The sequence below is a fragment of the Pygocentrus nattereri genome, chromosome 9 (genome assembly GCF_015220715.1).
Source record: "Pygocentrus nattereri isolate fPygNat1 chromosome 9, fPygNat1.pri, whole genome shotgun sequence".
Classification (NCBI taxonomy): Eukaryota; Metazoa; Chordata; class Actinopteri; order Characiformes; family Serrasalmidae; genus Pygocentrus; species Pygocentrus nattereri.
In genome coordinates, this window is record NC_051219.1 from 46144401 (window position 1) to 46171417 (window position 27017).

Below are 27017 nucleotides of genomic sequence, written 5' to 3' on the forward strand. Positions count from 1 at the left end.
GAAGATCACGGGTTGTAAGTTCTGCTGAAGAGAAAGGTTTTAACTCTCACTTGACCGTGGTCCCCTCAGATGGTCAGGGAGAGCATTCCATAAGCGAGGAGCAGCAGAACAGAAGGCCTGGTCCCCCATGGTGTGGAGTTTAGTTCTGGGGGAGGAGGAGATTTGTGTTTGTAGAACGAAGGGATCGTGATGAGGTCTGTGGGGTGAGGAGTTCTTTCAGATACGTAGGCGCATTGCCATAAATGCACTGGTGGGTGAGGAGGGAAACCGTGTATTCGATCCTGGCAGAGATGCCAGTGAAGAGAACAGAGGACGGGTGTGATGTGTTCATATTTACACACTCTCATCAGGATCCTGGCAGCGCTGGTCTGAATGTGTTGTAGCCTCTGGAGACTCTTGCCAGGAATCCCAATGAGAAGTGCATTGCAGTGGTCGAGTCTGGAGGAGATCAAAGCATGAGGTGGTGAAAGGAGATCTTGCAGAGGTGTTTTATATGGGTCTCGAAAGTGAGTTGAGGGTCAAACCTCACACCAAGATTGGAGACTGATGAGGAGAGGGGAATGTTGTGGCCGGAGAATATAATACTGGTTATGGAGGTTGACTGAGTCTGATGTGGGGTGCCAATCATGATTGCCTCTGTTTTGGCACTGTTCAACTGGAGGAAGTTGTGTTCCATCCACACTGAATATCTTCTAGACAGGCAGCAATTTGTGATGATGACGTTGACGATGAAGAGGCTACACAGGAGTTTGCGTCAATACGAAGGTAAAGTTGTACATCATCAGCATAGCAGTGGAATGAAATTCCATGGTGACTAATGACATGACCAAGGGGAAGCATGTATATAGTAAACAGGATGGGGCCCAGGACTGACCCATGGGGGACTCCACAGGTCACAGTGTGTGTCTGGGATCTTGCCTTTCCATATGTTAAGTGTTCTGTTCTCTCAGTCAGATAAGACTGAGACCAGTTTATGGCGGTGTCCGTGAGACCAATGGTGTGATGAAGCCGATTGAGGAGTATGCCATGGTCAACAGTGCCAAATGCAGCAGACAAATCCAGGAGGATGAGGAGGGAAGGTGAGCCAGTGTCTGCTGCCATCAGAAGGTCATTTGTGACCTTAACCAAAGCTGTTTCTGTGCTGTGAGCAGAGCGGAAGCCAGACTGAAATTTTTCAAGGTTTTTGCATTTACGATGGTCCTGAAGATGGGCGGCGACTACCTTTTCCAGCACTTTAGAGAGAAAGGGAAGATTGGAGATGGGCCTATAATTTGCAAAGACTTCCGGATCAAGAGTAGGTTTTTTGAGCAGTGGTCTGATTATGGCTGCCTTTAGAGAAGATGGAACAAACCCAGCCTGGAGAGAGTGGTTTATTACAGTGGTGATCAGAGGACTTATGGCAGAGAAGTTTGCTTTCACCAGAGAGGTAGGAAAGGGATCCAGGGCACAGGTGGAAGGTTTCATCTTCCTGACAATGCCTTCAACCTCTTGCTGTGAGACTTCTGGAAAACAGTTTAGGGGCTGGGAGACCTCACACTGTGAGTACATACCCTGCACGTGTAGAGTGGAGAAGGTTGAAATAGCAGAAGTCATGAAGTTGTTGCAGTGCTCTTCTGTACTTTCAGTGAGTAAGGAGGCTTGTGGTTTCAGGAGATGGTTGATAGTGGTGAATAACTGCTTGGAATTCCCCTGACTGTTTTTGATGATGTTTCCATAAAACTGTGACCATCCTTTCATAATGGATCTTGAGTAGGCTTGATGTTCCCGATATGCTAACTTGTGAACAGTGAGGCCAGAGGCTTTGTAACAACGCTCAAGGGCACGCCTGGCTTAGCTCATCAGTGAACCAGGGGGCTGAACGAGAGAAGGTGACTGTTCTGGTTTTAACAGGAGCGTGAAGATCCAAGATTCTGCTCAGACTTTTATTGTAGAAATCCACTACGTCATTGACTGATGGGAGGTCTGTATGTAGAAGATTCTTCAAGTCGGCTGTCATGATTTCAGGATTGATTTTTTTCAAATATAGCTCGGCTTTATACACCTGTGGCCATGGAAGTGACTGGAACACCTGAATTCAATTATTTGGATGGGGGAGTGAAAACTTTTGGCAATATAGTGTAAGATTAAAGTCCTTTATTCCCCACAACAGGGAATTCTCAGTGTTACAGCAGCAAAGGGACAGCAAGACACTCAAGAAACGAGAAGTAACAAGCAGAGAAATGAACAAACAAGTAATGAACTTTGTTAAGTACTTAACTTAATCTGTACTTTTTACAGATTGCTACTTGTTACTATACAGACAACATATATAATACTAAACATAAAAAATAAGATAAAAATACAAACTCTGTCCTTCACAGAAAATGAACAATATGAAGAATTATAAATAAATATAAAGCTATTTACACTGTGAGGATATTTTCCTGAAGTTCATGTGGAGTTTTGCGCATGAGCTACTGGTTTATGTTACACATGTGATGGTGAGGAGTTACAATATAATCCATTATAAACAGAAAGCTCAGTATTTACACTACAGAGATCTTTAGCCCTGCACTGCACTGGACTGTTGATTACACTGCACAGGGGAAAAGGTGATAAGATCCCAGTATGTTCTGTAGGTGTGTGGGGTCCAGTGGGGATGGAGGGGGTTCTTTAATTACATATTTCTGTCTGAAAACAAGACGTTATGAAAAGGTACAAATATGTCACTTTTTTCTGGGACTGTACACAGTCGGGGTAGCTCTGGTTGGGTTTATTTTATTTGTTTGGTTTATTTTGCATACTTTGTTAACTGAGACACTGAAAGTGAGAACCTGGATATTTCAGGTCAAATGATCACCAGACTCATCCCTGTACATCAGGGGTGTCCAATCCAATCTTTTGTGGCATCAGGTTTCCATTCCAAGCAGGCAGCAGCACCTTATTCCTTCAAATATATTCCTTCAGTATTTCCCTTCAAATGTACTTAAGTATAAAGTAAAAGTACTAAAAGAGGAATTCTGGCTCTGATGTCCTGTTATCATTTTTATAACCAGACTGGCTTCATGAACTCATTTCAGGTGAAAGTCCTCCAGCGTCTCTCTTGGTAAACCAGTCTTTTAATAGAACGTCATTAATTAGTGACGCTGACGTCTATTAAAATGATCAGAAGCACAAAACACTGAAGGTAAACAGTTTCCATCAGGGAGAACCGAGTGGCTCTGAAATCACTTTTTACACACAAGCAAAGTTTCAGTTTCAGATTTATTTACAACTTAGTTCCAAGTTTAAGTTGAATAAAAACTGGCTTTAAACTCAGGATCACAGATGAGCTCCTTTACTATGTTGATCTGTAGGCGTCTGTTCATAAACATAAACCAGCCCAAACTCATTTACTATAAAATGAAATGGTGTTTGTAGAAATTCAGAAAAAAGCCGCGTCAGTCTCGACTGCATATGTGGACATATTTCTATATTGAGCTCTATTTACACAAAGTTAGGTTAGTTCATCATTTATGTTGAACAGACTCTCCCAAAGTTTTACGCTGCTGCGCTGACGTTGAACCGCGTGCTGCACTGGGTCGGTATGACCAACAGGTCAAAACCAGCTCTAAACAAAGTGACCGTGATCAGTTACTGTCCAGCACTGATGGCCACCAACAACACAGCCAAAGAACTTTCCTGGCCCAAGGCCATCTCATCATTAATGCAATGAATCATTTATTAATTTTAAAACGTATCATTCTGTATCTGAAGTGTGAACCTGCATATGGACCTTGTGTTTTAGAGGATTTAAAATAAGCCGGCGGCTTCATTCCGTCCCAGCTCCTGACCTTTCTTTCCAAACTCAACTGGGTCCACATTCATCTATATACCCTGTATTTCCACCTCCTGTAAATGTCTGTCTGGCTTCTTTTGCTTTAAAATGTATAATAATAAAAGAAAAACAAGCTTTATTTACATGGTTTTGTACAAACCCATTTTATTTGCATTTTTCATGGAAAATTAAACATTTCTACTTTGTATACAGGTTCCTGTTTCATGTTTATACACAGTATACATCCTTACAGTATACACGTCAGACAATGACAACAGATTATGCCATATTTGATAAGTAATCTCAGAGAAAGAAAAGCAAATTACACAATGTAACACATGAGAAATGCACATGCAATTGCATGGAAAAAAAACCAGATGAGCAAATACTCAACCAAAAATCAATCATGAATCAAAATAAACAGTTGCTTAAAGAAACAAAGTAACTCTGGGCCACAAAGCAGCTTTGCCTTTTTCTCACTACACTACAGAGTTTTTAACGTGTTCTTCATGGAAGTTAGAGATTGTGCTTTCACTCTCTTACACACAAAACACAGTTTTGCCTTCTCAGTGGTTTCGTAGGTTTCTGCATTATAAAAAATGCCAGTGTAACATTGACAATAACAGCCTGACATTGTCAAACATTCTAGAAGCTGTGAAATGAAGTGTGGTCAAAGTCACCTCCAATCCAAGACCCAAACGATAATGAAGTAGGTTCAATGATAATGACACCCACCATCCCACTGTACAAGGCAAGAAAGGCTTCGGTAAAAGGATGAAAGTCTCACACTGAGATCACGATTTGGAGCACGTGGCTTTGATGGCTTTAGAACATTTTAATACATGTGCATCCAACCGCGATGGTGTGAGGCACCAGTGTGAGTCTGTAGACTGCTGTGTTGCTCTTAGAGTGTTGTCCGCATTTCACTCGCATGAAGACAGGAATTTCAATGGTAATAGCTTCAGATGTGGCATTCAGTCCAGAACATCCAAGAGGGTCACATTTGGCAACCCTGATGATCCTGGGATACCTGTTGTCATTGACGTCATCTCTAAAAGAGAAACGATCGACGAGAACGTGAGTGAAATGTCACCAAACACACATATTCAATTGGGATCTTTCTTGCCAAGCTGTGTGAGAAAAGCCTACTTACTCGTATGTCCAGGGAGAGAGGGAATCATTTTCATAGCCAGGGTTTAATGTCTTGAACATGAAATTTGTCAAGTTTTCGTTGTCACATCGTTGTAGCTTGTCGTGATGAACACAGGTGAAGCAATCCCTCATATGGAACCTGCTCTGTACCGTCACGAGCCAAAGTATCACCTACACACAAAACCAAACACAGAAATTAGCTCAAGCAACCCGATTCGTAGATGTTCCATCTCGATACAACATCTTTCCAGAAAGCTGAAAATACACACATTTGGGATTTTATGTTGCATTTATAGGATTAAAACCATTCACAGGTTGTAGGCTCTGCAAACTTCCAAATTTTATAACCACCTCAGGACGAATGGCATCATTTCGCTGCGATATTCCAAGCAATGTTTTTGGTACAAAGATCTAAACAATGGTTGGTATAGTGTAGCCTTCTATGCTGTAGACTGGGGTTCAGTGCCCCGCCTGGGTAACCGCCCTACACTATACCAATAAGAGTCCTTGGGCAAGACTCCTAACACCACCTACACCTGCCTGTGTAAAATGATCAGATTTTAAGTCGCTCTGGATAAGAGCGTCAGCCAAATGCCGTAAATGTGAATAAGAGCAAATAAGCAAGTCATTGACTTACCAGTACAGCAGTGGACGTCTTTGTGTATGGCTGCATGATTCTGTTGTTTCTGTCGTTCCTGAGAGTCAGTAGCTGATACAAGTTGTCCTCAAGGTTCAGTAGCAGATATAGAGAATTTTGCTCGCTCGCTTATATATAAATCAGTTAGTGGAGTTGGATTGACGTAACTGACCAGCCTCTTTCCCAAACAATTTTGCATACAACAAAGCACTGGCAGCATGAGTCCACGCTTTGATATTTCCATAATGGAACCCGAAGCGGCGGTGGCTCCACTGCAGCATGACATTTACACACTATCAGCAGCAAAACAAAAAGAAAACAAACACCGTGCGGTCGTCCCACTCTCCAGTTATTCTGTCCAGAGAAGATGAATGAGTCCACACGTAGGCCATTGGAATTTTTAATACAACCAAGTGAGGAAATGGCCGGGTTTACTAGAAGGGCTTCGCTCGCGTTTTTGTTTTTGTTCTATTCTCTCAAACCCGTGACTTAAATTCCTCTATCTGGTCAATTTTTGCATGGAAATATCGATAACCAGCAGAGGCTTGACTCTAGTGCATTTCTTGCATTAAAAATAAAAATTTCAAGAATTGTTTTATTTTTTTAAATAAATTTTTTTCTATTAAAGTTACAAGCTCTCTGACCATTTTCTACCAGGAAAGTTATTAATTTTGCACAATGTGAGCTACTCCTATTCTGCAAACAACTGACTGTCCTACACAACGTCACAAACACACGTTACTTTTCTACTTTACTTTCTTTCCCATCACTTCACCTACTCACGTATTTCATGAGCAAGATGCACCTCACATCAGGTGCCTCTTACATATATATATATGGTGGGTAGCACAGTCGCCTCACAGCGAGGAGGGCCTGGGTTCGATTCCCCGGCCGGGCATGCAGGGTCTGTGTGGAGTTTGCATGTTCTCCCCATGTTTGCGGGGGTTCCTCCGGGTTCTCCGGTTTCCACCCACAGTCCAAAGACATGCAGTGAGGCCAACTGGACATGCTAAATTACCCCTAGGTGTTAGTGTGTCTGTCTGACCAACAGCCCCCCGCGAACTGGCGACCTTCCGGTCACAAGGCTGGATCCCTAACCTCCAGCCCACGACTTATATGCTTATAGCATATGCCGTAAAGTGTTTGCAGTTATCACCTTCAGTATGTTTTTCTTATTTAGATGCATTGCATCGCATAGATAAATTGTGTTAACCGCAGTTACAGGCATACACAATAAAAGAGGTAGAATATTTTCAACAAACTAGAAAGTTTTCTACTTTTTATGTACAGGCGTATAAAAAGGCTACAAAGAGAGAAACAGAACTGCAGAATCATTGTGATGCTACTAAAATGTTTTATTAGCATAACAATGTGGTATCTACTGGGAATGTTCCATTATTTCGTGTAGGCGTAGGAGATCCTCTGTGTGGGAGAAGAAACTCTCCCTCTCCCACACACTTAGTCATCATGGCTAGGATCTCCCAGGCATAGGGAATCCCGGCGATGACCCATATCCTTCTCCACTAGACTCTCGTCATGGTGTGCCGGCACCGCGGGCTATGTTAACACAAACACAGTCGCTGCTTTGCATATGCTGCCTGAAAACAACAGGTACAACAGCCTCCAAATGGCCTGCAGTAGTTTGCCTATTATCCCATTGATACCATTGGTGCATGTACGGTAGATCCCCGAAAAGGGAGTCTTTTTGGTCAATTATAATGAGACTTTCTGACATCATTACTCAAAGAAAACAGTGATGACCTTAAACGCCACTCAGCTGTGGGCTACAATACAGCCTGCAAGTGGACCTTTAAGTGCAAAGTGGCACAAAAGAGCCTAGAGATTAAGTGACCCTTATTAGTCCCACATTGGGGAAATTCTACCTCTGCATTTAACCCAGTGCAGTGAAACACACACACTTGGGGGCAGTGAGCACACTTGCCTAGAGTGGTGGGCAGCCCTATCCACAGCATCCGGGGAGCAGTTGGGGGTCAGGTGTCTTGCTCAAGGGCACCTCAGTCACGTACTGTTGGCTCTGGGGATCGAACCGGCGACCTTCTGGGTACAGGGTCCAGCCCATGGCTGAACCCAGTCATGAGATCAATCCAAAGTAACTGGTCTGTGCAGCTATTGTGAATTAAATGAACTTACTGTCCTATGAATACAGCTCTGGATAGCTCAGTCACGTAGTAACTGTTTGCATAAAGAGGACCGTCGTTTTTTTGTTTATTTTAGCTCATGCATTATGGGAAAGTCACTGAAGCTCAAAAATGCATTTTAATGATATCAACATGTTTAGTAACTTTAAGATCTAAAATGCACTTACATTAGTCACTGTAGATTTGCATGATTCAAATGCACCCACTGTGTCCATGGAGTTTCTGTCTCCCTGTCTTTCTCAGCAGTGTGGGAAAGCCTCTAGGAGTAGGTGGAACAGTGCGGCACTGATGATGACAACTTGCTATCTTCCTTTTTATTGTTCCATAGAGGTGAGATCACAATTGTGTATCCAGGGCCCTCCAGAAATGGCTGGAACCTTTAAGGAAAGTTTAAGCAGCAGATACACTGAAGAGCCAAAGCGTTCATCACTCACAGGTGAAGCAAATAATGTTATAATCTCATAGAAACTGTGCATGTCTGAGATAAATAAAACAGTAAGGGAACAGTTGGTTCTCGTAGTTGGCATTTTGGAGTAATGGGCAGGCATGAACAAGCACCAAGTCTGACCACTTGGTCGGAGAATCTCCAAAACAGGGAGGCTTGTGGGTGCTACTGGTCAGCAGTGCCCACTGACAGTGATCAGAGGAGGCAGAAAACATAAACTGGCAACAGGATGATGGCCAAGGCCTGCCACACTGCACTGGTTGTTTGGAAATGGTTTGAGGAGCATGGCGAAGAGTTCAAGGTGTTGCCCTGGCCAGCAATTTCCCCAGAGCTCAAGCGGCTGACAATCTTGATGCCAGATACCACGGAGCCCCTTCAAGGGTCTTGTAGAGTCCATGCCTCAGCGGGTTAGAACTGTTTTGGAGGTATGTGGAGGAACAGCAATTTAGGCAGGTGGTCACTATGTTTTGGTGTATGCACTATATATATATATATATATATATAGGGTCATTGAAAAAGAATATTCTGTCAAGAGCAGATAAGTGAGTCCACACGTAGGCCATTATGATTTTGAAAACAACCAAGTGAGGAAATGGTCGGGTTTACTAGAAGGTCATCCCTCGCATTTTTGTTTTTGTTTTACTTGTAAATTTTTGCATAGAAACATAGATAAACAACAGAGGCTTGACTCTAGTGCATTTCTTACATTAAAAATAAAAATTTCAAGAATTTTTCTATTAAATGTTTTTCTGTTGTTTTTCTATGAAAGTTATGAGATGGGCACTTTGCTGACTTTTCTCAAAAGCTTGAGTTCACCTTAAATCAGAGGTCTTTGAGCTCTTTCTACCACTAAAACTATTAATTTGGAACAATGTGAGCTTCTATTATTCTTCAAACAACTGTCCTACACAATTTCAGAGGAATACAGTACTTTTCTACCTTATGCTAGCTTATACATACATACATATACATATATATATATATATATATACACACTGCTCAAAAAAATAAAGGGAGCACTTAAACAACACAATATAACTCCAAGTAAATCAAACTGCTGTGAAATCAAACTGTCCACTTAGGAAGCAACACTGACAATCAGTTTCACAGCTGTTGTGCAAATGGAACAGACAACAGGTGGAAATTACTGGCAATTAGCAAGACACACTCAATAAAGCAGTGGTCCTGCAGGTGGGACCACAGACCACTTCTCAGCACCTTTCTGCTTTCTGGCTGATGTTTTGGTCACTTTTGAATGTTGGTGGTCTTTCACACTCGTGGTAGCAGGAGACGGACTCTACAACCCACACAAGTGGCTCAGGTAGTGCAGCTCATCCAGGATGGCACATCAATGCGAGCTGTGTCAAGAAGGTTTGCTGTGTCTGTCAGCGTCGTGTCCAGAGGCTGGAGGCGCTACCAGGAGACAGGCCAGTACACCAGGAGACGTGGAGGAGGCCGTAGGAGGGCAACAACCCAGCAGCAGGACCGCTACCTCCGCCTTTGTGCAAGGAGGAACAGGAGGAGCCAGAGCCCTGCAGAATGACCTCCAGCAGGCCACAAATGTGCATGTGTCTGCACAAACGGTTAGAAACCGACTCCATGAGGACGGTATGAGGGCCCGACGTCCACAGATGGGGGTTGTGCTCACAGCCCAACACCGTGCAGGACACTTGGCATTTGCCAGAGAACACCAGGATTGGCAAATTGGCCACTGGTGCCCTGTGATCTTCACAGATGACAGCAGGTTCACACTGAGCACATGTGACAGACGTGACAGAGTCTGGAGACGCCGTGGAGAGCGATCTGCTGCCTGCAACATCCTTCAGCATGACCGGTCTGGCAGTGGGTCAGTAATGGTGTGGGGTGGCAGTTCTTTGGAGGGCCGCACAGCCCTCCATGTGCTCGCCAGAGGTAGCCTGACTGCCATTAGGTACCGAGATGAGATCCTCAGACCCCTTGTGAGACCATATGCTGGTGCGGTTGGCCCTGGGTTCCTCCTAATGCAGGACAATGCTAGACCTCATGTGGCTGGAGTGTGTCAGCAGTTCCTGCAAGATGAAGGCATTGAAGCTATGGACCGGCCCGCCCGTTCCCCAGACCTGAATCCGATTGAGCACATCTGGGACATCATGTCTCGCTCCATCCACCAACGCCACGTTGCACCACAGACTGTCCAGGAGTTGGCGGATGCTTTAGTCCAGGTCTGGGAGGAGATCCCTCAGGAGACCATCCACCACCTCATCAGGAGCTGCCCAGGCGTTGTAGGGAGGTCATACAGGCACGTGGAGGCCGGACACAACACTGAGCCTCATTTTGACTTGTTTTGAGGACATCACATCAAAGTTGGATCAGCCTGTCGTGTGTTTTTCCACTTTAATTTTGTGTGTGACTCCAAATCCAGGACTCCACTGGTTAATACGTTTGATTTCCATTGATGATTTTTGTGATTTTGTTGTCAGCACATTCAACTTTGTACAGAACAAAGTATTCAATGAGAATATTTCATTCATTCAGATCTAGGATGAGTTATTTGAGCGTTCCCTTTATTTTTTTGAGCAGTGTATATACACACTGACCAGCCACTTCACTAAGCACACCTCCTTGTTTCTACACTCTTTTAATCAGCTCCACTTGTCATATAGGATCCCTATATCTTCTTCTTCAGTGGTCAGGACCCCCATGGACCCTCACAGAGCAGGAACTGTTTGGGTGGTGGGTCATTCTCAGCACTGCAGTAACACTGATGTGGTGGTGGTGTGTTAGTGTGTGCTGTGCTAGTGTGAGTGGATCAGACAGCAGTGCTGCTGGAGTTTTTAAACACTGTGTCCACTCACTGTCCACTCTATTAGACACTTTGTTGGTCTGTCTTGTAGATGTAAAGTCAGAGACAATAGCTCATCTGCTGCTGCACAGTTTTTGAGAGCCATGCTCTCGTCCAGGGGTGTCCAATTTTATTGGCAAAGGACCAGTGTAGCCAAGAGTGTAAGAGGCCTGTATGTCCTTAGATGTTACTCTGGGGTTCTTTGTGATCACCCAGAACATTCTACGTCCAATCTTGGAGTCATTTTTGATGGATGAGCACTCCAGGGAAGGGAAACAATGGGACTGATTTTCCTCCATTTGTCCACTGTTTGCCTGACAGTGGATCACTGAATTCCAAACTTGACTGAAATGGTTTTGGAACATCTTCCAGCCTAATAAGCTTTGACAAACAATGTTCTGAGGTTCTCAGAAATCTCATATGACTAAAGCAAGGCATTCACTAACAAACGTGTGTGTGGTGAAGACCCAGAGTCATGTTTTTCTAAATTGGGTAGGGTCAGCCACACTCACACCTGATTATTATCCCATTGATTAAACCTCCTGACCCTAAATATCACACATACCAAACTTTTCCTGTAAAATACATCATCCATATAAAAGTCTCACACCAAACTAACCAGCTACACGATGAGTGTTGACTGTATGCGACTGAAATATTGAGAAAATATTCTTATATTAATTATTAATATTAATAATTATCTGTACCTAATCAGGAGTGCTCGGCAGTTCGGCCGCGGAACTGAACTGGATTTCCGTTGTCAGGTGATTTGATTTGCCGTGCAGTCTGGGATACACTAGACTGACTGACTGGGGCACAAATGTGTCACCTATGTTTTGAGACGAAGTCATTTTTTGAACTCTAAGCTCTAAGCTTGCTCACTGGAGCTTGGACCCAGATTTTCATCTGTTGTCAAACAAAGCTTCGGCCCTTAGTCAGTGAACTAAATGGGGAATCAACCATATCAATACACTCGTATCAGTTCACTGCACACTAACATATCCCTACCATGCTGACAGCAAAACCCTCCACCCCCAAAAAACCTTGTCAGCAGGGGTCCTATACTGATCCCGTTCCACTGCTAGATGGGTGGAAGACTGCTGACTAAAAAGTCTGTATCTGTGTATCTACAGTGTGAATACATGCTGTGCGTACAGTCAAACACAAGGCCCGCGGGCCAAATCAGGCCCGCCACACAATCCTTTCCAGCCCACAAAAGGATTTCAATTTTCTATCAATATTAGTTCTTTTCACAATGTGCTGCACTACAGTGCCCAGCATGCACTGCGAGGTAATGTGCTCGGACTCTCCTGCCCCAACAGCAGTCTGTGGGACAGCCCTTACACCTCCATGGAGCCCGCTGGTGACATCCTGTATAAATAAAAATAATATGCCTTATTAACACGTGGCAACGAGATCCTAATGAGTGGCCCCGGCTTAGTAAGGCGTGGGAACGAGATTGCGGCTTACTAAGTCGACACCATGTATTAAGATCTCATTCCCACGCCTTAGTAAGTCGTGGCCACGCATTATTTTTATTTATACAGGATGTCACCGGCGGGGCTCCGTGCACCTCAGTTCTACACAGTTCCACACCAGTCACAGCACCAAACACGTTACCTGCATTTCAGCTGCAGTTCAACCGACATACACACCAAAGTCGGCAGCCCAGAAACTGAGCCCAGGCGTTAATGAACTGCCAAGACAAGAAGCCAGGAGTCTCGTTTTTTCTTTTTTATAACGTGACTGATTATCATTAGCAGTAGTAGTAGTTGTATTATTATTATTATTATTGTTGTTGTTTATTATTATTATCATTACTACTACTACATTAATGGATGTTTGTTTGTTTGTTTATTTATTTATTTATTTATGGACCTATCTATCCTTTTCAACTCCTCGGGACCTCATGTTCTTCATAACGTTCATATTCCATAAGCTCCGTTCAGAAGCTGGGCGTCGTGTGAGGCTGTAGCTCTTCTCTCCAGTCTAATAGACGGTGACGTCATTTTAAACCCTTATAATAAAAGAAGCTGAACTCAGTTTGTTTTTCTACTGAAAGTCGAGCCGTTTTTCCCCAAATCTGGGCTCTAAACTATAAACAGACGGCGTCTCTTCAGTGATCTGCTCTGGAAACATCACTTTTAGAGAACAACACAAAGAGCGGTGGAGATTTCTGGACTTTTGCAGTAAATTGTGAGCGTGTAGTGAAATGTGGAGATCAGAAAACACACGTTCTGTTCATTTCAGGGGGACTTTTACAAAAATAAATAAAACAAAAATTTATTTCACGCAGTTACTGAAAAATTTGCCTTGTGATTTGGTCACGAAAATTCATATGGGAAAAACAAAATATGCCGTGGAGAATAAGAGGCTATTTATTTGTTTATGTGTGTATTTATTTATTTATTCATGTGTTTAAAGTGACCACCCACTGATTTCTTTGTGGAATAGGAAAGGACCCTTATTTTGAAATCAGGTCGTTGGAGTACGCGCTGTTTCTGAGTTCTCGTTACTTGCTTCCCTGAGCGGAACCGGGTCGGGTGCTGTGAGCGTCGGTCAGGTGGGTCAGAGCCTTTTCTGCTTTAACTGGCTTGGTCATCGCAGCCGGACGCAGTGGAGTCCGGCAGCCGCATTAAACTGAAAGCGTTACAGGAACGAGGGCGTTTATCAGAGCGCCGAGGGACGAGCAGCAGACAGACAGACAGGCAGGCAGGCAGGCAGGCAGGCAGGCAGACAGACAGACAGACAGACAGACAGGTACAGACGACTTAACTAACACCCCGCCAGGCTGTGGTCAGACATCGGTCAGACAGTTAATTAGACAGTTAATTAGGCACCAGAGGGGTTAAATGTCAGCCGTGCTTTCCTGACAGTGACGTCCATTCCCGAACGTCATTTGACTGGAGGTGAGAAACTGCAGAGTCATGATGACCGCACCTGTCCGCGGCTGAGGGGCAGATGAGACCGGGCATTACGGTGATATTAAGCTCAGCCGTGACACTTGTAACTGTACATCGTTTAAACGCCAGAACGCATGTTATTAAGATTAAGTGACCCTCATCAGTCATACACCTCCACATCTCCCTCTCACACACACACACACACACACACTAGGGGGCAGTCCTATCCGCAGCGCCCAGGGAGCAGTCAGGTGTCAGGTGCCTTGCTCTAGGGCTCAAGGGATCAAACCAGCAGCCTTCCAGTCACAGGGCTGGTTCCCTGACCAGATATACACATACTAGGGGGCAGTGGGCAGCCCTATCCGCAGCGGTCAGATAGTTAGGTGTCTTGCTCCAGGACACCTCAGTCACATACCGTCGGTGCTGGGGATCGAACCGGCGACCTTCTGGTTACAGGGCTGGTTGGCCTGACCTCCAGCCCACGACTGCCCCGACCTCAGCACCACTTTCTCATGAACCTCACTGAACTCCTCTTTCGTTCATTCCAAGGTTTCCCACAATGTCGGCCTGCGGGATCCCAGAGGAAGTGCTGAGGGATGAGGATCTGATAAAAAGGCTGGAGGAAGTGGCCAAAGACGCTGCGCTGATGCGTGGAGTCTTAATGCGGACCAAAGACAGACCGAACTCTCCCGAGGTGAAGAAAACCTCTGTTTTATGTGGAAGATGTTTTTCCTGAGATCATAAGTCTTCATTCCATATAATGTCACTCTGTATTAGAGGCGGCCGATATGGCAGGAATATTGTGATGCCGCCAGAAATTTTCTCAATACACGAAATTTATTTTTTCAGACATCTCATCAGTTGGAATGGAGAAAATGATACAACAACAGTTAAACATAACATCCTGACCACCTCCTCGTTTCTACGCTCACTGTCCACTTTATCAGCTCCACTGACCGTATAGCTGCACTCTGTAGTTCTACAGTTACAGACTGTAGTCCATCTGTTTCTCTGATACTCTGTTACCCTGTTCTTCAGTGGTCAGGACCCCCATGGACCCTCACAGAGCAGGTACTGTTTGGGTGGTGGGTCATTCTCAGCACTGCAGTAACACTGACGTGGTGGTGGTGTGTTAGTGTGTTGTGCTGGTCTGAGTGGATCAGACACAGCAGTGCTGCTGGACTGAGAATAGTCCACCAACCAAAAATATCCAGCCAGCAGCGTCCTGTGGGCGGCATCCTGTGGGCAGCGTCTTGTGGGCGGCATCCTGTGGGCAGCGTCTTGTGGGCAGCGTCCTGTGACCACTGATGAAGGACTAGAGGATGACCAACACAAACTGTGCAGCAGCAGATGAGCTGTCGCCTCTTACTTTACATCTACAAGGTGGACCGACGAGGTAGGAGCGTCTAATAGAGTGGACAGTGAGTGGACAGCAAGCTCTACAGTGCAGCTATACAGTAAGTGGAGCTGATAAAGTGGACAGTGAGCGTAGAAACGAGGAGGTGGTCAGAGTGATACGCCTGACCGGTGTATCTGTATGTTCAGAAAAGCATATTGTGTTGTGTTGTGACATCATTTATCACGATAGCGATATACACTGGCGTATTGCCCAGCCCTTCTCTACGTTACAGGATGTGTGACTAGCAGTTGTCATTTTTATGATCTTTGGTCTCCAACAAGCTTCTCCTCTTAGTTTAGGCCAAAACCTAAACCAAGTCAAACTGATCTCAGATCAGCATAAAAGGGCTTCGTTTTTCTAGCACCCAGTCAAACAGGCGGAATTAATTCAGAGTCCCGTCTGGAATCCCGTCTCTCGTATGGCAGCGTTTTGTCTCTGGATTACAGAAAGTTAATTCTGCCCTGGTGCTTTAGAACACTGACCGCAGACTGACCATCACTAAATGAGATATGACGCAGTGTGGGCATGCATGTGTGTAAGCTGTGTGTTTGTTTGTAGGTAGTGAGCTATGCACCGTTCAGCCTCTTCCCCTCCCCAGTGCCCAGAACTCTCTTCCACCAGGCCCTTGAAGTCCAAACCCACTTTAACCGGCTGGTGGACAGAATCAGCCAGAATCCAGTCTTCCTGGAGGAGGCTCTCGCCAGGTACGGAAATCCAGAATCCGGAGTGTTTCTGAACCCTTGACTTTATCAAATCATTCTACAGAAGAAGTCCACTTCTCTGTCTGTCCATAGGGAGTCACTGGTGATCCACATAATAAAGGAAACACCAGAGACGTTTTTAATGATCAATGCATTTTACAGAACATCAAACCACACGCTGTCCATCAGGGAACGTCCACTAAACTACCGAATTTAATCCATTTGTGTTTCTGTTTTTTCACACTGACCTCAGAATAAAGTCGGTCACACCAGTGACGTCAGCTAGAAGCTTCATATGAGATCATGAGCTGAATGAGAAGATCTCTGAGAACTGAGAGACACAGTGGACTCACCATGAGCTTTTCTCCATAGATCCTCAGACAACAGGTCAAAGGAGGTCGAGTGACGTCATCGGTGTGACTTTTATTACAAAATAAGAGATGCAGTAACACCAGAGACACGACTCCTGGGGATCTTTCATTATATAGTTTATAATATTTATTTGGCTTCTGTTTTCTTTGTCATTTAAATCACGTATTTCATAGTTATGTTCAGATTATTGTAGTTAAAATTGCAGAAAGATGTTTTTTTTACCTCAAATATGGCCTCGGCCTTCTCACACGACTGGGGGACGAGCTCTTCTGTGGTGACTGGATTTCTAGATGATTGATTTAAAAACCAAATCATATTTATATTTTACAATAAAACACTAAATCGTAATCCTAACATGTTTTTTAAGTGTAATATATTTGTAAACATAAAAAGTGGACGTTTCTGTAGAATGACCCATATCTTTTTGTTGATTGTGCAGAATTATGACATTGGAGCCAAACCAAAAGCATAAAAACTGTTATGATCGTTTAGAATGACATCACAAATAAGTTCTTGAGTGCTCTTCCAAATTTCACGATGAGTCAAGTGTTACACGTTCCTCAACAGCACCATCAAAGTCGATGACTTCACAGCAAAACTCTTCGAGGTTTACAGAGCAGTACGACAGGAACCACAGACTCTGGTAATTCTGCCTCACTAACGCTGCCGTGACTAACGGAACCTACTGTGTTTACAGACTCTTACTGACATTATTATAGATCTGTGTGATCCGGAGCTGGACTGCATCAGCTCTCATACGGAGTTCTGTTTGTTTCTAAGCCCGTAGTGCTCGGCCTGAACCGCTCGGATTACATGCTGGACCAGAGCGCTGGCGGAAAAGCGTCCCTAAAGCAGATTGAAATCAACACCATCGCCGCCAGTTTTGGGGGTCTTTCCTCACGCACACCGGATGTCCATCGGTATGTGTCTTCAGTTCCACTTAGAACTTCCCAGAGGAAAGAAATATTCTAAATGAGATCTCCTCTTGATCTCAGGATCTTCTTCAATTTGAATCAGAGCAAAAAAAAAAAAAGCTAAATCTGAAAAATAAAGCTCAGATTTTCTCACTTTGATCAAAATATCGTCGAACATGCGGATTAACTGTTGTATCTGACTCGTCTCCATAAAGAGTGAGATCTCATCGTTCTCTTCTACAGCTCTGTTCTAGATCACAGAACCCTCTCAGCAGTCCGTCAGGGCAGAAGGAGAACTCGCGCTTTTCTCCTTCGTCACCAGAACGTCTCGCAGTGAGACGCTGATGTTAGTCTCCTCTTTTCTCCTGAGGAGGTTCAGGAGGAACGGCTCAGAAATCAGTGATCTTCCATTAATTTTATAATACGGAGATCTGCTTTATTTCTCTGAGACGATCTTGAGACAGAATTTCTTTCCTCTGGGTTGCCCTGATGTAACTAAGCCAGGGGTGTCCAGACTTATCCACAAAGGGCCAGTGTGGTTACAGGTTTTTATTCCAGCAATGCAGGAGCTCCCATGGTCAATTGCTATAGACGGGATTCGCTGATTAAACAAGTAGAATCAGGTGAGCTCCAGCTCGTTTGGCCTGGAAACCTGCAGGAACACCAGAACTAAGCGCTTCATCTGAAATGCTAGTTTGACTAGAAGTTTTGAGCTGCTCACCACAAGCTAAAACGTTCTCTTCCCAGGCACGTCCTCAGGGTCGCTAACCGGGTGAAGGAAAGCCAGCAGATCTTAGACAACAACCCAGCAGCAGGTCTGGCCAGAGGACTGGCAAAGGCTTGGGAGCTTTACGGTTCAGAGAGGTTAGTTTAACATTTATGGTTAAATTTCTACCTGGCTAGCCTGTGACCATGTGAGCTTTGACCATCAGATGCAGATCCAGCTGCTGTAAAAAGTGCATAATCTGTGCCAGAGGTGTGTTGAGTAGCACAAACCTGTCCTAAAGTAAAAGTTACAGTTACAGTAGCGACAGTTGAACAATTTAGGCTGTTTTCACACCTGATTCATTCGCTCAAGTCTGCACCTGACTCTGGCTTTTTGTTGTATTTTTCCATTTGGTTGGATTCGCACTGCACCAGCTAAAGTGCACCAGGTTACACACAGTAGAGTGTTCCGTGATCCATGCGCAGAAGTCAAAGACATTGCTTTGCAGTTATTGGCAAAACAGACCAAACAAAAGCTGTGACCGCCCCCCCTGTGAGCGGTCATGCTTACCTGGTCTGGTGCAGGCCAGTCGGTCTGGTTTGACCGGTGTGAAAACTCCGCCTGTACTGTTTCACACTAAACAGTGGAACTGTGGTGGAGTGTAGCTCTAGTTGGTGGGCCGAGCCTCAGAAACACCCATTTCATAGATTCCTGATGAACTATGTTCTTTATTTTTTGTCCACATCCAAAATAGTTTCACTCAACACGGTTTAAAAGAAGTTTTCTAAACAAAGTTTATCTCAGTCTGTACAGGCAATACGCCAGGACAGCTATTTACAGAGATCCAATCAGAGCTCGTTTATAAAACATCAGGAGAAAGCAAGCCAATCAGATCACTCGTAGGGGCAGGACCCAAACCCAGAGCAGAAACCCGCTAATACAAGGAGCATCACGCCTCCGGCCTTCTTTCCCATATTACCGTCTCCGTCTGCCGCAGCGGCAGCAGCAGTGACCGATAATGACAGTTCAGGAAACGGCATCTCTTCATGTGCCTCATTCATTTTTCCTGTTTATATACACAAAGAAAGACGTCATCATACATTACCTGCCTGTGATCTTAATGTCCAGTTATCTCTCCCCAGAGTGTCCAGGCCTTTGTAATTGTAACCCCTCAGTTTCAGACGTAGTGCTGAGTTTTTTAGCTGACTAACGCAAGAACGAGGCGTTGGGGTCATGAAAAGGCATAAAAGCGTCTGCTAAATGTAAATGTAATGTAAATGTAATGTAATGTAATTGTAATGTAATGTAATTGTAATGTAATGTAATGATTGGTTTAACTGTCAGTTTGAATTAAACCATCGATCATTAAAGAGAAGAGATGAAGTAAGGTTTACTCTACGAAGTAGCCTCATAATGTTTATAGTCATGTTTATCAGGAATGTAAGAAGATTTAATACCATGATCGGGTAATTAGGAACATCTGTCCAGTCAAAGAACACAAAACACCCGTTTATCGTTTGGTGCACTTTATCTGTAGCATCTGTGCGGAGTCAACTGGACCGTATGCAAAAGGAGCAATGCCACTAAACCCGAACACTGGTGTGAACTTTAGCAACAGTCTAGGGGTGAAAACGGTCTTCGTACATCCAGCACCTGTCAGCATAGGAACTGAAGCTTGTTAGACTGGATTCTTCTCTTTTTGGAATCAATTTGATCCGCAATAAAATTACAAACCACAAAGTGGAGACGTGACCTGTGACAGCTGCTGTATGACATCAAACACGTGAGAAAATATACGTAAGTCGTGACTACATATCTCTAATCTGTGCGTATACGTCCTCAATAATCTGATCATAATCCAGTTTCTGCAGTTAAACGATTATTCAAATGGTCAAACTCCATAATCTGATCTAGAAATCCGATATCGAGGCTGAAGATCAGCTCAGTGATCAGATTTCTCAGTGCTGTGAGCTCTTCCTCTGATTTCTGTCTGATTTCTCAGTCTGCGTGAGATCAGACGGTGGATGTCGTGAGACGCAGCAAAACACTTTCGCAGTGATGATGAAACCAAACACGAAATAAAGGGTTTAAATTTGGATCTTCCAGATGATGCGTGTTCATATTTTCAGGGTAAAGCGGCGCGATGTTAAAATAAGCCGCGGTATGAAGTTTGAGTTTTACGTTACGTTTGCGTCGCGTCGTCTTCTGGGAGTTTATCGGCTGGTTGTACAGCAGAAATCTGATGACTGTCTGACTCGTGTGGAGCTGGAGTTTCCCCGTTATCTGACCACGCCAGTGCATGTAAACGTGTTGATCTGATTACTGACTAAATCTGACTTTCTGCAGTTACTGGATTATTGAGTGCATGGAAACGGAGTGTCACATGTTTTTGCAGGTAACGTTGCTAAAAACCAATAAAAAAGCCGCTGATTCTCTTTTGATACTAAAGGCTTTACATGTTTATCACAGGGCAGTCGTGATGTTTCTCGTTGAGGATGTTCAGAGGAACATATACGACCAGCGATACGTGGAGAACGAGCTGTGGGTGAGGTAAGCTGCTCCCTTCAGCCGCACATGCCGAACAGGGCTTATAGCAGTGCGGATGTGAGCCGCTCCATCACTGATTAACTCGATCAGGCTTGATAATTGCGCATGTTTACAGCGTGGAGACTGGATTTCAGGAGTAGCTGAAGGTGCTTGACAGCCGTCTGTGCTGTAAATGAAGGAATGGGAGACCCTGGAGTGAAACGATGGTGGAAACACATTGGCGATGACCAGCATGGATCCCTAAATGCACTTTAGCACACTGTTGAGTAGGTTATGCGTCTGAATCGTGACACGGCGTGATTGTGGGGCTCTGCAGTCTAACAGTGTTGAGACATTACACTGTTTACTCATCACTGTATATAATATAGAATGTATAGCGAAGTGCACCGAGCCTCCTGTTTTCTTGTTGAGCTGGACGGAGGATTGGCTGCTGAACATTAATAACGAAACACATCAGACTTTTTCCACTCTCTGGAAAAACACGGTAAAAAATCAGCTGCCCAGTATAATTAAAACGAAGACCTTAACGACGCTCATCATTCAGCAAAAGCACTAACTGGTAACTGAAGGTTACGGCATCATGGGCCAAGAATTCCGCGTGCACTCTGGCTTTGTGATGTTATCGGTCCTTTTTTCAAAACATTGCGAAACTGCAATTAAATTTTTAGTGTAGACTAAAAAATTATAGTTCTTAAAAATGTTTTTTAGTAAAGATGGTCATTCTTTACAGAACCACGAACACTCGGACCCATATGCATGCTTAAAAACTTCCTGGTCTGGTTCTTCAGATAGAAGAACGTGTTGTATGAGGTTCTGCATAGCATCATAAAGGGTTCTCGTATTGTTACTTTGTTGCTTGTTGATGTCAGTTTTATACCAATAGAAGAACATTTCGGTTGTTTATGCATGCAGATGGGTTGCTGAGTCCTTATGGTTCTACATAGGATCATTGTCTTCACTACAGAACCCTTGAAGAACCGACTTTATTAAGTGTGTACATTAGCAGAAACATTGTTTTAAGTTTTCAGAGGCGAAACTGAACCTAGTAAGAGTTTGTGAACTGCCTGTAGAGGAGTTGGACCAGTCGGAGGCAACCAAACCTCCATGTGCTGCAACATCACAACCACCACTCACTGGCAGTTTGACCCACTACGTTCAGGGGTTGAGCCTCAAAATCTCAATTAAAAACAAGTCAATAAAAAATCCCAATTTAAATCGCAGTCAGAAAGATCGTAATTACAAGTTTTCCTCAAATCGTTCAGCCCCGTGTCTGAGGCTACAAACGAAGCCAACTTTGGCCCCGCGGTGGTTTGTTTATACACCTGGTGAACATTGACGCATTGCTCATAATGAGTGTCCAATTGTTTATTGATTCATGCGATTTTTAGTCTTATTTATTAAACAAAATGAGAAGGAATCTATGAAGGAGTGCTGGTGAGGCAGGAGGGATCCATTTGGGTCACTGAAGACATTTGCATGTTCTGTATCGCAGAGACATTCCTGTGATCAGAAGACAGTTTGAGGATGTCTGGAGAGGTGGATCGTTGGACCATGACAAGAGGCTGTTTGTGTAAGTGACTGTTCTTTCTGAGCGCCGTCAATCAAGAAAGCATTTCTGAGTGAAAGAGTTAACTCTGTGCTTTCAGGGATGGACAGGAAGTTGCCATTGTTTACTTCCGTAATGGATACATGCCTCAAAACTACAAGTCAGAGAAGGTCAGTGCGCCGCTCCTGAGGGCGTCTCGCCTTCCGCCTGTAATGTTGGACCCCTGACTTTCATAATCAGGCTGATTAGTTTAGTGTAGCTGGTCTGTTGCTGTATCACAGAGTTGGGAGGCTCGGCTGATGATCGAGCGCTCACGCGCTGTCAAGTGTCCGGACATCAGCACTCACCTCGCTGGCACAAAGAAGGTCCAGCAGGAGTTGGCGCGGCCGGGGGTCCTGGAGCGCTTCTTTCCCGACGAGCCGGAAACGGTGGCCCAGATCCGCGCCACTTTCGCTGGCTTGTACACGCTGGACATGGTACGTACGCTCCATCGTTCTCGGTGTGAAAAGGATTCTGATGATTTTAAATAATTAATAAAATTAAAAAAGGAAGGAATTTCATCTCCATCCAGAATAACGAGTAGAGCTGTAGATGACTGAATAATAGAATTAGGTATTTAGAGCAATGAGATGAGAGACCACGTAAAATAATTGTTCTGCATGATTTTATCGCATTATTGGATATTACGTTTAGAAATGTAAATATGCTATAGATCCACTTTTATTCCTACACGTTCAGTTTGTCTGTTTATTCCTATTTATGTATATCTAAGTTTATGTGCAATTATACATCGATCAGGCGTTTGGGTGGTGGGTCATTCTCAGCACTGCAGTAACACTGACCTGGTGGTGGTGTGTTAGTGTGTGTTGCGCTGGTGCGAGTGGATCAGACACAGCAGTGCTGCTGGAATTTTTTTAAAACAATACCTGCTCTGTGAGGGTCCATGGGGGTCCTGACCACTGAAGAACAGGCGAGTATCAGAGAAACAGATGGACTACAGTCTGTAACTGTAGAACTACAGAGTGCAGCTATACGGTCAGTGGAGCTGATGAAGTGGACAGAGAGCGTAGAAACAAGGAGGTGGTCAGAGTTATCTCTGACCGGTGCATGTCTTGCTACTGTAACATTGCCATTTCCCTTCAGGATCAATCAAGTTCTATCTATCTAAAATAGTGACAAAACACAGTGACACCAGTGTTCATCAGGTAATTCATGAATTTGAATGGCCGGACTGCAGTGGACGGTTATCTGCACCAGGCTGTGTAATTTGTTCCAGGAGGGATTCAGGCTTTTTGTGGCTGGTTCAGATTTTCTTTTTCAGCCGTTTAATGGGTGATGGGTTGTTTTGGCCACTGTTTTATCTATAAATAACATTATTTGTTCTTTAATAGGCCAAACTAGCATTTTACCTTCTCATTTAAATACCTTAAATAAAACGCTGCATTGTGTGTAAGAGGCTTTTAGGCACCGTGACTTAAGCATAATTGTTCTGCAACATTTGCATAATGTATTGCGCTGTAGGTGTAATAGCAGCGTTCAGATACAGCCTGTGACCTCACCGGCCGCACATATTTCAGCTCTTAATGTTCCTAAATAAACAAACTTCTGATTATAAATCTACATTTTATCTGTAATATAAGCTTCTTGATATCATGAGTGATTCAGAACCTTTGCCTTACGTTTCTATTCACGTGACGATTTTTCAGATGTTTAATTTTCACTGCTCTTAGGGGGAGGATGGAGACAGGACAGTAGCCATGGCTTTATCAAACCCAGACCAGTATGTGCTGAAGCCCCAGAGAGAAGGAGGCGGTGAGGAGCCTGTACCTCCAACACCCTCCAACACATGCCCACCCAAACCCTTTACCTTTGATCTCTGCCACTCACACGTCTCTCCGCACAGGGAACAACATTTACGGGGAGGAGATCTGCCGAGTGCTGGAGAGCATGAAGAACAGCACGGAGAGGACCGCCTACATCCTGATGGACAAAGTTCAGCCCCGCCCGGGTCATAACTACCTGCTCCGACCGGACGCTCCTCTGAGGCTGTGCACGTGCCTGAGTGAGCTGGGTGTTTTTGGAGCCTACGTTAGGTACGCTGAAGAACAGGGGATCTTCTTCTTCACACAGAATACATTTCCCTTACACTCACTTTTACAGACATACACGACACAAACCTGATCGTCCTGATCAGGGCTGGGTTTCCGAGAGATTAAGATTAGACTAAGAGACCCTTATTAGTCCCACAACGGGGAAATTTCACCTCCACATTTAACCCGTCCGTGAAGTGAAACACCACACACACTCTAGTGAACACACACACACTAGGGGGCAGTGAGCACACTTGCCTGGAGCGGTGGGCAGCCCTATCCGCAGCGCTCGGGGAGCAGTTGGGGGTCAGGTGTCTTTCCCAAGGGCATTTCACTCACGTGCTGTCGGCTCAGGGGTTCGAACCGGTTGCAAGGCTGGTTCCTTGACCTCCAGCCCAAAGCAGCTTAGCTCAAAGATCTCTGTTGAATGGTAGGAGCACCACGACGAACACTTTCTCCACCAGTTAAGATGATTTTAATACAAGCTTTTGGGAAACTGGGACCAGCGAGCCCTTCCTGAGTGTGTGGGTCAAAGGTGGAAAAACCCAAAATGTGTCGGGATCACTGCTGTGCTGAGAATGATAACCACTCAAGTAATGTCTGGCCAGTGGCGGTCCTGTGGTGGTCCCTTTGCATTGTCAAATGGGATAAAGAGTGGCTGGCAAATTGTGCAGCAAATGTCTAGTAGCAGGGCTTTTATAGTTAATGGAACTATTACTAAATCAAAAAACTGCCATGAGAAAATGGCTCGTAAAACCAATCAAACACCAACTTGGACAGTATTATAGAGAAAAACACTTAAAGTTATGATATTTGCAGTGCGTGACAGATGGTTCTGTATTCAGTATCTATATTAAGCCTTAAGTACTCAGATGTGCCGTTGTGCCACTGACCTGAGTACAGTCTGCTGCTGCGCTCATTGTTTACTACTAGCTTTTACTTTTACTGCTAGTCTAAAACCTAAAACTCCACCTTTTCAGACAATAAAACTAAAACAATTGAGATACAACAAACCAAAAGTTTAACGACAATTTGAGGGGAAAAAACGGGTAAATAACGATAAAAATTAATTTCAAAACTATAATAATGCAGCAAGTGGACCTAATGCACCTTATGCGTCTTGGAGGAGCTTGATGGGATCCTGTGATGGGGAGACCTAAACAACTGGTGGAACTGGCAATGACTAAATGGGGAAAGGGGGGGGGGGGCTACTACTAATAATAATACTAATAATGCTAATAAACTAATCAGATGATTGTGAAACCCACTGATACTTTGTGCTCACACACAGGAAGGGAGCGGAGATGGTGATGAACGAGTGTGTGGGCCACCTGCTCAGGACCAAAAGCTCTGAACACGCTGATGGAGGCGTGGCTGCAGGAGTGGCAGTGCTGGACAATCCTCTTCTGGTTTAAGCCACGTCGCCCTCTGTGGACCAAGACAGGAACTGCACACCACAAAACAGATTAGGGGTTCCATTTCAAGCAGAACTTCGTTGCTTCATTGCTCCGTCAACACTGCGGTCTCGGTAGGAGACATGATGCTGGATCCAGTAGTGATTAATACATGCTCACTTTAACAGGAAGCCCCTGAACTGAACTACTGAAGCCACAAGTGTACTTGTTTACCTCATTTAGCACCGCTGTGCTGAAACTAGTACTTCATCGTGGATTTTAATAGGACGGTTTATTGTAGAGACTTTTGTGCTTTTTAATTCGAGGCTGTTGACTTAGACTTACAAATCCCTGTGAGCCGACTGAGAAAACTAATATCTTTCAGTGTATCTGAAATCTGTCTGTTTGGAATTGGGCTTAAAGGAGAATCCCACAGATTTCTATATAATTACATGGTTAAAATGCAACAAATTCAGTCAGAGTGGTTTGATGTGAAACGTGCTGTTCTGGAGAAACTGAGTCAGAATCGCTTGTAGTGTTGGTGATGGGAACCAGACATCTAAAGCGGTTAATGCCTCTGAAAGATCCCTCAATCCCCACTGCCCGATGCCCGGGCTGTTACTTTACCACGGCTTTGAGAGGAGATATCGGCTTAAACCTCGGTGGAGAGATACATGCACATAATATTAACTTTCATAATATTAACAGAATGGTAAGCGATTAATAATTTGGTTTACACTTGCCAACTTCACCTGGTTACTTGCTTTTTTACATTTGAAAGCTGCGTAATCTTTTAGAGTGTAGGGCAAAGTAGTCACTAGCGAAGTCATTCATCACTACCATTAATATTGCACACAAATACTCGTGTAGGTTCTCTGGTGGGTCTGGATAGTAAATAAAACGGCTATATCTGTGTTGTAGTCATGGCGACGCCTGGTTCCCATCACCACCACTGTAAAGAAAATCTGAGCCTTTAAGTTAATGAACCATTTCACATCAGACTGCTCTGAATGTCTTTGAGTCATCAAAGCATTTTTAAAATTACTGGAATTCCTCCATATATAATACACACACTCTCTCTCACACACACACACACACACTCACACACACTTGTACAGGTCTGGGAAAGTGATGGACAGTGCATCCTTGCATTATAAACCTTCTCTGTGACCGTAGGTCATTCAAAACATGATGAATGTTCCTATAACTCTGTGATACTGAGCTCAGTTCCCATTTATGTGCAACAACAAATCTGAGAGATGCGTTTGTAAAGTGACCGGACTTTTCAGGAGCGGTCCTTTTGGAGAGCATACTGTACTTTACACAGACGATTTTTCCTAATATGCAATAAAGAGATGTTTAATTATACATGGTGATTATATGTGACCGGTGTAGTTGAATAAAAATACACTGAGATGCAGGTCCTTCTGAAATC

At 44.2% G+C, this 27017-nt stretch overlaps 2 protein-coding genes and 1 long non-coding RNA gene across 5 annotated transcripts; 1 reads left to right on the forward strand and 2 right to left on the reverse strand.

Annotated features, from left to right (window-relative positions):
* Nucleotides 1-3931: 3931 nt before the first annotated feature.
* On the reverse strand, nt 3932-6471 carry LOC108438112 (interleukin-17A-like). Its single transcript, XM_017715689.2, has 3 exons — nt 5586-6471; nt 4950-5119; nt 3932-4847 (listed from the first exon to the last, which is right to left on the reverse strand). The coding sequence occupies exons 1-3, from the start codon at nt 5619-5621 to the stop codon at nt 4622-4624; spliced, it is 432 nt and encodes a 143-aa protein (XP_017571178.1). The 5' UTR covers nt 5622-6471; the 3' UTR covers nt 3932-4621.
* A 1103-nt stretch (nt 6472-7574) lies between these two features.
* On the reverse strand, nt 7575-18109 carry LOC119264053. The gene is made up of 3 exons (XR_005130740.1): nt 18021-18109; nt 16608-16671; nt 7575-8121 (listed from the first exon to the last, which is right to left on the reverse strand). It is a non-coding gene; the product is annotated as an uncharacterized LOC119264053 (long non-coding RNA).
* On the forward strand, nt 13487-26566 carry gss (glutathione synthetase). 3 transcript variants are annotated; one of them, XM_017686533.2, is made up of 13 exons: nt 13487-13573; nt 14463-14607; nt 15871-16016; nt 16953-17028; nt 17166-17305; nt 18047-18163; nt 20475-20555; nt 22045-22122; nt 22199-22268; nt 22380-22574; nt 23829-23910; nt 24002-24191; nt 25480-26566. In XM_017686533.2, exons 2-13 carry the CDS (start codon nt 14473-14475, stop codon nt 25601-25603), a joined length of 1434 nt encoding a protein of 477 aa, XP_017542022.1. In that variant the 5' UTR covers nt 13487-13573; nt 14463-14472; the 3' UTR covers nt 25604-26566. The 3 variants fall into 3 exon arrangements, with proteins under 3 accessions (XP_017542022.1, XP_017542023.1, XP_037397152.1); XM_017686534.2 differs by lacking the exon at nt 13487-13573 and adding an exon at nt 13626-13919; XM_037541255.1 differs by lacking the exon at nt 13487-13573 and having other exon boundaries at nt 14447-14607.
* Nucleotides 26567-27017: the final 451 nt, after the last annotated feature.